Here is a 10,606-nt window from a genome sequence, read left to right as displayed (position 1 = left end):
TATGAAAAAATTATTAAAAGATTTTTTTTATAATGGAAAGATGTGTAAAGTTTTATTATTTTTGACATGAAATAGATATGACGGAATTCATGGAAAAATTTCATGATTATAAATATCCTTAATTAGAGCATCCGGAGATATTTCTTTCAAATATACGGGTATCTTATATTTTTTTAAATATCTTACTGATGAATTAAATATTTATGATCATATCTATCAAATACTCCACTCTTAACTATCTCATTTTTCATTAATGTTTCTAAACTTTGATTAATTTTATTTAAAAAATAATAAAAAACATTAAAAAATAATCATTGAGAGCATCCATAATAAAATCAAATATTTTTTTCTAAATATTTATATTTCCGTGTCCATATCACTAAATAAATATCTTACTACTTAAATATCCCATATTCTACCATCAAATATCTAAATCTCCTTTCTAATATTTTCATCTAACAAGCAATATTTGATATTAGGAGATATCTCTTTTAAATATCAATTCTGGGATATATAATGAAAATATTTGAAAGGGAAGGATATTTACAGAATATTCCTTCCTTCCTGGTTGCGGATGCCCTTGGTTTTACGATCTAGCAATTGCTGCAGCGTTTCTGTTGACCCAGCAGATCAATTCGGGAGGAAATTGACTAGAGCCCTTTATTATATGGACCGGAATTGTACAGTTGTTTCACCGTCTCCCCGGCCTAAGCAAGAGCAGTTGGGGGCCTCATACGCCCTTTTCAGTATTTATGTTGGGCCGCACAGAACGCTGGCGGAGGCCCAATAGCAATTTTGGAGATGTATCCATAACCGAATCAGAGGCTGGCTGAGTGGAAAGAATGAGAGAGGGTACGTAATAGGATGTCCTTTTCTATAATTTAGCTTAACGATATTAACAAGAAATTAGTTTAAGGAAAGCCAGGGAGACGCAGGAGCAGCACTATCGTCTCGTCCTGTAACATCGGATACAAAGGATGAAGAAGCTGAGGAGTCTGTAGCCGCCGATGAAAGCCAGCATCACGCCGACATGGCTCCACCTCTGCGCTTCCTCCACCCCCTGCTGCCTCAACAGCATCTCTCCGTCGAAAATGCAGTGACCATGGATTCCCCTGCTCAAGCACTGCCTTCTGCCCCTCTCCCCGCCGTACTCGTTCAGCACCAACGCCTCGAAGGGGTACTTGAACAAGCTCAGGTAGTGCATGAAGATCCAGTACCTGGGAATGCTGTCCTTGCTGATGAAGTATCCGGAGAAGAGGAAGAAGGAGCCCATCAGCCCCGAGATGACCGAGTTTCCCATGATGAAGCTCGGCACCAGCGCGCTGAAGCAGGCCACCAAGGAGTTGGCCATCAGCATCACCAGCCACACCACCATGGCGAAGTAAAGGAAGCTCTCCGTCTCCCCCCGGAGCCCCACCAGCCAGTACACCGGCACTGCGAAGAAGAGAGCTGCGGCGAGAAGGAACGGCAGGAACACCAGGGCGTTAGCGATGGCGTAGGAGGAGACCCGGTAGGCTCCTCGCCGCGTCTCCATCTCCAGGATCCGTCGCTCCCGGAGGAAGAGAGGAAGGCCTTCCGTAGTCGAGGAGAGCAGGAATGTGAGGCTGAATGCGAAAAATCCGATCTTGGCTTGCAGGTTGCTCACGCTCATGAATATTGTACCGAGGGCGAAGCCGGCGGCGACGGATTGGAGCATTTTGGCCGCGAATAGTTCCCGTGTTCTCGCCACGTTGCGAAAGAATCGACTGGCGATGATGGAGATTTCCCCAATTCGGGAATTGGCGTAGTAGATTTTGTCTTCCTTGGTGCTTGGATTAGGGATTTTGTAAGAGGCAGAGGCGGCGGTGTCCTTTTGGTGAGTGATGTCGAGAAAATCAACGGCTTCCATGGCGAATTCTAGGGCATTGACATGGGGAGGAATGCAATGGCCAATTTCCTTGAGCCGGCTCTGCAGTTGAGAAATCGAGCCCTGATGTCGCAACGAGCCGCCATGGATGAGCAACAGACGGTTGATGAGCTCCAAGATTCGAAAACCCGGTTGATGGATAGTGAGGATGACGGTCTTCCCCTCTACCAGCGCCATGGACCGGAGCAGCCTCACAATGTGCAGCGCCGCGGCCGAGTCGAGCCCGGTCGTCGGTTCGTCTAGGAACACCACCGCCGGGTCATGCACCAGCTGGACCCCGATCGACACGCGTCGCCGCTCGCCGCCGGAAACTCCGCCGTTCCCTCCGCCGCCGACTCTAGACGCCGCCACGTGGTCCAGCCCCAGCTCCTTGATCAGCTCCCGCACACGCGCCGCCGCCTCGCTGGGCGTCGCCCTCAACCTCAGCCGCGCGCTGTACGCCAGCGTCTCCTCCACGGTGAGCAGCGGGAATAGCGCGTCCTCCTGCATCACGTACCCAGAGACACGGCAGAGGCGTGACACGTCCATCGGCCGGCCGTTGATGAGGATGAGGCCAGAGACTCTGGTCGGGTGTATCACGCCGGCGAGCGCGGATAGGAGCGAGGTCTTCCCTGCTCCGCTCGGGCCGACGATCGCCGTGAGCTCGCCTGGAAGAGCCCTGCAACTGACATTACTCAGGATGGGCCTGGGAGCAGCGGCACCCAGTCGCAACGTTGGCGCGCAGGTCGGGGAGAGGTCGTAGGACAAGCCGTTGGTTTCGATGAGGTATCGCTGGCGGTAGGCGTCGAGCGGCGCTATCGATGGAAGCTCCATGAAAGGTGGAGGATGGAGATCAGAAGAAAACAGAGGATCTGGATGGGACAACAAGTAGAAGAGGTGGAGAGAAGACAAAGAGGATGAGCTAATTCACACCAATACCGCTGACTTGGCATACTTGATGCACTGTGTAATTCCTTCCGAGCATTGACTACATCCACGCTAGTACGAATCCACCTTCGTTCTCATCAGATTTAGTTCCACCAAACCAGATGTTTTCGCTCTCTGGGGAAAAAAAGTTGCACCAAATTGCACCAAATGCTCAATGAAAAACTGGTGGAGTTTGGCCGGAAAATAATGATTTTTAATTTCAAGTCTTTCCATAGTAGTTGATGCTTAGATAGATCGATCAAATTTAAAACAGGCTGCTAATAGTAATTGGAACTATTGTGGATGACGGAATGTCTAATTTACTTGAGAAATTTGCACGATGAAATATTAATTTATGCATCTGAACGTACTGTTACTGTCTTCGTCGATTAAGTTGTGCGTATTAGTTCGTACTTCACTGATTTGTATGACAAATAATGGTATCTATCAAGTATCAACATCGATCAGCTATGGACAAAAAGTAAACGATTTTATGTTTTTTTTTTTAATATTAAAATGCGCAGCGAGTTTGTCAGTTTGCTTGGATTTATATAGATATGGCATCCTGTAGGCATCATCTCGCCTTTACCATGCATGAAAGCTAGTTAATTCAGCGAAGGGCCTGAACGAAAGCAAATGATATATATCTCTATATACACACACGGAAGTAGTTATGTGAGAGTCGAGACTACATTTTGCTGGAGATGAAGACAAAATGCTATAAGTTTTATTCTTATTTTTAGATGTTTAAGAAAACCTAAATTCTTTTAATTTTGTAGTGATCCTGCAAATCACGAAGAAGGCTAGCTGAGAATGTAGTTTTCGAATTAATCATGTGTAGACTTCATTTTTCTCTGCAACACAAGAAATGTCAATGTCAGGCCAGGGAAGAGGTCCACGACGTTGACCCTCCGACTCTCAAATCAGTCACCAGAATAGAAGAAAACAGAGCAATAGTAAACATATGCGTGAAATATCTGAGCAAGATATATGGCTGACCGTAATATGCATGCACTAAAGATGATTGATCCAACCTAATGTTATATGATGTGTCCTAAGGAACATGATGAATGATCGACCGGGGCTCATAGGCCGGACGAACTTATTGATAGAACGAACCTTACAATGCTTGGCCAGGCCGGTTGGCTGGTTGGGTGAAATGGAAGGACGGGTGTAATGGCTAACCATGCAATCTGCTAGCCAAGATGAATGGGCGTCTAGTCAAATGTCGTTCAGATGAACGGTCAACCCGAGAAATAAACATGATGAATGACCGGTTGGGCTCACCCCTCGGCCGGGCTATAAGGCTAGATGAACTTATTGACAGAACGAGCTATACAATGCTCAATCGGTCACAATGGTCGCTCGGGTACTGTGAGTAACTTCAAATATTGAGACATGAGGGGCAGTCTGGCATAAGGAGGGCTGACTAGAACATGAAGGGTTGATTAGGACGATAGAGACTTATACTGCTGATCGAGACATGAAGACGACCGGGACAAAGGAGCTAGGGATGTAAACGAGCCGAACCAAGCCGAACAGTATTAGGCTCGAGCTCGGCTCGTTTAAGTTATACTCAGGCTCGAGCTCGAATTGAGCTTTTATCACAGGCTCGAGCTCGGTTTGTTTTAGAATTATCAAACTCACGAACAGTTCTAGCTCGGCTCATTATTAGCTCGATTATTAAAGTTAACGGACCTAACTCGTTAAGCGAGCTCAGGATCGTTTTCGGGCTCGTTTTAGAGCTCGTTTTTTCGCTCATTTTAAAGCTCATTTTAAGGCTCGTTTTAGAGCTCATTTTTTTTGGCTCGTTTTTTGGCTCAGTTTAAGGCTCGTTTTAAGGCTCATTTTTTTGGCTCGCGAGCCTATAAACGAACATGTTCGTGAGCTCACGAGCCGAATATCCTTAAGCTCGAGCTCAGCTCGATAAAACTGTCGAGCTCGAAATCGAGCTCAAGCTCGGCTCGATAAGATAAACGAATGAACTCGAACGAGTTTTTTACCAAATCGAGCTCCGAATAGCTCGCGAACCGTTTGATTCATTTACATCCCTAAAAGGAGCCGAACGGGATATGAAGCTGGAGGAGACAAGGGAGCCTGTTTGGAATGTTAGGATAATGTGATGGGCAGGCAGTAAAGTAGTTTGGGAATAATGTTTACATGATTTGAGAGAATCCAGAACTGATCAAGGAGTTTACCTCAACTGTAGAGGATAATCTCTTGGTTATCGTGTATGGTTTGTAATGCGATTTGAGAGTTTTTACCTCTCAATATAGTTTTATATATGTACCTATTTCTATGAATAGTGAACAACGCGTACCTGCTCCAGTGCATAGACCCTCTTATATAGCGCCCTAGTGTGTGACGTGCATGCTCCTCAAGACATGGGTACATTCTCCAAACTGTCTTATGAAAGGACATGCCAGAAAAATGTCTCTGACATCATACCTTAACAGGGCATGTCAATCCCTAACAAGATAGTAGAAGTTTCAGTTGTACGATCCACTTGTTGACCATACTTTGTTGTCAGCGACATTACCTCCGAAAGGGATATTAAAAGATATGAGAGGGGTCCCACTGTTCGATCGAGCAGGGGTAGCCGCTCGGTTGGGACTCCTCCGCTCGGTCGACCTTTGCTGCTCTCCCCTGCAGTGACTTGATTCAGTAGATTGTCTCCGCCCAATCGGACAAGCGCTCCAGTTGTCTTAGCGTTCCTCCGATCCATAATGAGCGTATGGTGTTCTTGCCATAGTATTCTTGGTCGGGCGGGCGATCCGCTTAGACAAGTCACACGGCCGGTCAGACAAATCATGCATGATCGGCGGTTGTAGTTGATTTCCGTTCAGCCATCTTTGGTGGGACCACTAACCACCGCTGACTATTATTGACCACCTTGACTTAAACTTCCATGTCGGCTATCTGCCTTTGACCCATGCTTGATGGACCCATTTTATCGCCGTATCAGATACTTTTATTTGTAGTCGCTTATTTTAATTTTGTCTATTAAGTTGAGACTTTCGCAGACTTAAACAGATATTGGGTCAGAGCACTAAGTGAATCAGTGGGAAGCAACCAAAACAAAGTGAAGCATTATGCGAGGGAGGGTCTGAGCTGAGCACCCTTAATTACTCCGTCCTTTTGGCCAAAACTAATTAGCCTTCTCTAATGGCTACCACCCTTGGAGTTTCCATCAAGCAACTAAGTCTCCCTTGCACTAGATTAGATTGCCCCCACTATTTTAAAATTTTGATATGTTAATCTTATTTTTGTTGCCTTAATGACATCAGATTGTGCTAATTGTTAGAATTTGAGGAATGTCCTAAGACAATCATCTTATATCTTTTTCTATTTATTTGATAAGTATAGATTCACTATTTGAGTGTATATTATATATTTGATTATCTTAAACTCATTTACTGAATGTCCGTAATATAATTCATAGCAAGAGAGAATTTGTGATTGGATCACAACTAGTGATTATATCTACATGTGTAATTATGAATATATTAAAATTTCCTTAGTCGTCGAATTGATGCATTCAGACATCATTAATTCTATAAGACTAGCACGGGTTATACTCATTGGTTCGACCAAGCAGTTGTTTTCTCATTGGCTGGAGATATTGGATGTCGAAAGTTAAACGTGGATGCTGGTTATGGTAACTAGTTCATTGGAGTGACTCTCTATAAGACTTTATATGATTCTCTATATATATATATAGATATGCCAGTGAAGTTCTTACTGCAACACAAGTATAATTTTCCTTCGACTTGAGGTATACAAGTCATCTTAATCATGAAGACTTATACTTTGACATATTAAGTAAGCATTTCATTGAGGTGTGGACTTGGGATGATTAAATATAAGTTGAAGTGCTCGAAGTTGTTTGGATAGCCCACAGAGAATTCACCGCTCTTTGCGAGAAGGCGTATACCCTATAACCACTCGTTAGGATTATTACTCAAAGTCTTTGGTCAAAGCATTACATGTTAAGAGTGTGAGATACTTGTATACATGTATGAGTAATTTGAATTCGCAGAACAAGGAAATATTACTTGGGATAGGTGTGACGTAGTCAACCTAGGGGGACATGACACATAGACCATGTCCTGAACCAAGTGGGTATAAGACGAGTGAAAAAGAACGAGACACGGCTCACTGTAGCTGCTAAAGGGTTTAGAATTAATTCTAAGATCAACTATGATTTTTCGGCTAATTAGGGATCATGAGTACCATTCATGATCGTTCTATAATTAAGTAGTTAATTATGGACGACCAAGATAAACCGGGAACATATTAGGTCGCACGCACTAACGAGTCTCTAAAAGACGTAAAACATGTTAAAGAATAGGATTCTTAGATCAACAGATAAATATTTGGTTAGACTATACATAAGATAAATATGAAAATATTTGTCACAATGGAAGCACGGATGAGCCACATCTCTTATGAAAGAATTAAATCATATTTGGTTTAATCATGAATTAGTCATGAACTAACTTGGTTTAGTTGTGAACTAAACCAAGAAGTTAATGGGCTAATTTTTAGTTAAGGGATAATGAGTTGGATTTGGGCTTTTTAATCCAATTCATTAATAAGGGCTACATATTGATATGGTTGAGATAACATTATATACATGAGATCATTAATTGGCTTGTATGATTTTTGGAAAACTTTAACTCAATTTCTCTTCTCCCTCTCCCCTCTCTCTTTGCTACTGTCAACAAGGGGAAGCCCTTCCCCTTGTTGTCGTGACCACCACAAGAAAGAAATCTCTTCCTTGTATGTTTCTCTTCCTCTTTCTCTTAATCCCTCTTCTTCGCTCGTGACTGGCAACTTCCGAAGGTGAGACTTGTACTCAAGGAGTTGTTCTGAGGAGCTCAGCGTGGATACGAATAGAGGCGATGTTCAACAACGTCGCTACGGTTGATGCTCTTTTCGTTACAGGTCATCCGTAAGGTACACCTAGCGTAAATTTACTTTCCATAATAAATTTAATTATGCGATCATATTTGGTATGTTGTATACTTATATGCGTGTGGTGCGTGTGATGTAATAATTTAGAAATTATTATTATTTCTAAAATGATGAGACCTACAAAAAGTAAAATGGTGGACTATGAATTTATGTATCTATCGTTAAATTTTTTCTTGAGCATATCATTGCTCGATTAAAATAAATTTGTATATAAAAAAAGATTATTTGGTATATTAAACTTGTTGTCATTATATATAAATAATTTAAAAGTTATTTATAACTCATGTCGGCAAAAATCAAAATAATAATGGTGCTCTGGTCCAATTCCTTTCTGATTCTCCTCTTTGTTCCTCCCATCCGATCGATGTCATTCTGTGGCTAAAGGCTATGTACAAAGACAAGGCATTAACTTTGAAGAAGTGTTTGCGCCTGTCGCTAAACTTGACACTATTCGAGTCATTCTTCCACTTGCGGCAAATCAAAGCTGGGAGGTACACCATCTAGACGTGAAGTCAACATTTCTTAACGGAGAGTTAGAAGAAGAAATATATGTCACTCAACCAGAAGGGTTTGAAGTACAAAATCAGAAACATAAGGTATACAGGTTGTCCAAGGCCCTCTATGGACTGCGGCAAGCTCCACGTGCTTGGAACATGCGTTTGAACAGGAGTCTGGTAGAACTTGGCTTCAAAAAATGTACTCAAGAGCATGCAGTATATACAAGAGGTGAAGGAGAAGCAAGGATACTTGTTGGAGTGTATGTCGACGATCTCATCGTGACAGGAAGTAGAATAGAAAAAATTAACAAGTTCAAACAACAAATGATGACAGAATTTGAGATGAGTGATTTGGGTCTTCTCTCCTACTACTTAGAGATTGAAGTGGAGCAACAGAAGAGCCGAATTTTACTTAGGCAATCAGCTTATGCCAAGAAAATTCTATCTCAGTTCAAGATGACAGACTGCAATTCCACAAAGCATCCAATGGAATCCAAGACACGGTTGCATAAAGACTTAGAAGAGACTCAAGTTGACGCCACAGAGTATCGGCGCATCATTGGTTGTTTGAGATATTTGTTACACACACAGCCAGACCTGTCATATTCTGTCGGAATGGCGAGCAGATATATGGAGAGGCCTACAATCATGCATCACAAGGTGGTCAAACAAATTCTCAGGTATTTGAAAGGTACAATCTATTTTGGACTTGCTTACATAAAGGAACCCCAAGAAATTGGTGTATTCGGCTACTCGGACAGTGACTTAGCCGAAGATCTTGATGGAAGGAAAAGCACAAGTGGAATGACTTTTTATTTTAATGAAAGTTTGGTGTTCCGGAACTCACAGAAGCAGAAGACAGTGGCACTTTTATCTTGTGAGGCAGAGTTTATGGCAACCACAACTGTGACCTGCCATGCTTTGTGGTTGAGGAGCCTTGCCAGCGAATTAACCGGTGTAGAGCCAAAGTCGGTAACTTTATTTGTTGACAACAAATCTGCCATAACCCTCATGAAGAATCTAGTATTCCATGGTCGAAGCAAACATATATATACAAGGTTTCATTTTATCAGAGAATGCGTTGAGAAGGGATGAATTGTGGTTGAGTTCGTTAATACCGGAGAACAGGGAGCCGATGCATTAACTAAAGCATTGCCAGGAGTGAAGTTAGCTGTCATGCAACAACTACTCGGCGTCCATGACTTAGAACCATGTCAGGATTAGGAGGGATAATGTGAGCATAATCCGGACATGATTATTGGCTACGTGATTTTCTTTTTTTCCCTTGCATTAGTGGTGATAAACTTTCTTAGCTTTAAGGGATAAAGTACTGGAATTAGTCTTCCTAATTTTAAGGGATAAATCATTGGAATTAATCTTAGTCTTATGGTGTATATAAAGGGTCCTAGAGATGTATATTCATTCAATTCATCTTTCATCTTCTAAGAAATTATTCTATCAGTTGTCTTCTCCCTTACTTTTTTTTTTTTTTTTTTTGCATATTAATGTATACCTTGGGTGTGTTATTCATCGATTCTAAGCCAACACACTTTTCCTCTCTAGCTTCTTACTTGAGTAAACAGTGCCCCCTACACCTTCAATATCTTTTTCCTCTTCTACTATTTTCCTGCTCGTGGCCTCCAACATATTATCGAAGAAGAACAGATTGAAATTATAAAAGTTTAAAAATTCCTATAAGCCTTGCTCGATGGAGCAATTTTTTTATCTAAAATTTAGAAAGGGCGATGAGAATAAACTAGGATAAATTTGTGTATAAAGAAAAATTATTTGGTATATTAAACTTGTTGTCATTATATATAAATAATTTAAAAGCTATTTATAACTCATGTCGGCAAAAATCAAAATAATAATGGTGCTCCGGTCCAATTCCCTTCTGATTCTCTTCTTTGTTCCTCCCATCCGATCGTTGTCATTCTGTGCCTGTGTGGCAGCAGCTGCTCGTCGGCAAGTGCGTAGCAGACAAGGATAGGGACTACTCGGTTTTCTCTAATTAATGCCAGTGTATTTCCGTGACTCCGATCCTAGTCGTCACAGAGTTCGTGTTCACTGCTCGTTGCTCGAAAATGCAATCCACTAGCTCATGAGATACCTATCATGCATTTGCATTCAACAATTCAGACACAATAAAACATACATGTGACAAAAAGGTAAATCATAGCATCCTGAGCGAGCATGTGGCAGATGGGGTGAGTTACACAGGGACCAGAGATTTACGTCCCGACTACCCTAAATTTCGACCTCGCGTATAATAAAACATACATGCATGCATGCATTATGCAGAAACTTTATTTGTGGTCTC

At 42.2% G+C, this 10,606-nt stretch overlaps 2 protein-coding genes across 2 annotated transcripts; one reads left to right on the top strand and one right to left on the bottom strand.

Moving 5' to 3' along the window:
• Positions 1-661: 661 nt before the first annotated feature.
• Positions 662-2,736, bottom strand: LOC122026159 (ABC transporter G family member 10-like). The gene has a single exon (XM_042584799.1). The coding sequence runs from the start codon at positions 2,717-2,719 to the stop codon at positions 944-946; it is 1,776 nt and encodes a 591-aa protein (XP_042440733.1). The 5' UTR covers positions 2,720-2,736; the 3' UTR covers positions 662-943.
• Positions 2,737-8,613: 5,877 nt separating this feature from the next.
• On the top strand, positions 8,614-9,510 carry LOC122027961 (secreted RxLR effector protein 161-like). The gene is made up of 2 exons (XM_042586975.1): positions 8,614-9,258; positions 9,415-9,510. Exons 1-2 carry the CDS (start codon positions 8,614-8,616, stop codon positions 9,508-9,510), a joined length of 741 nt encoding a protein of 246 aa, XP_042442909.1.
• Positions 9,511-10,606: the final 1,096 nt, after the last annotated feature.

The sequence above is a fragment of the Zingiber officinale genome, chromosome 10A, assembly GCF_018446385.1.
Source record: "Zingiber officinale cultivar Zhangliang chromosome 10A, Zo_v1.1, whole genome shotgun sequence".
NCBI classification, from domain to species: domain Eukaryota; kingdom Viridiplantae; phylum Streptophyta; class Magnoliopsida; order Zingiberales; family Zingiberaceae; genus Zingiber; species Zingiber officinale.
The sequence above is the reverse complement of the archived record's forward strand: the minus strand, read 5'-3'. Positions and strand labels throughout refer to the sequence as shown.

Coding starts and splice junctions, on each gene's coding strand:
- LOC122026159 (XM_042584799.1), bottom strand. CDS start 2,719: ATGGAGCTTCCATCGATAGCGCCGCTCGACGCCTACCGCCAGCGATAC.
- LOC122027961 (XM_042586975.1), top strand. CDS start 8,614: ATGACAGAATTTGAGATGAGTGATTTGGGTCTTCTCTCCTACTACTTA. Junction 9,259..9,414: donor CCGGTGTAGAGCCAAAGTCG/GTAACTTTATTT, acceptor ACCGGAGAACAG/GGAGCCGATGCATTAACTAA.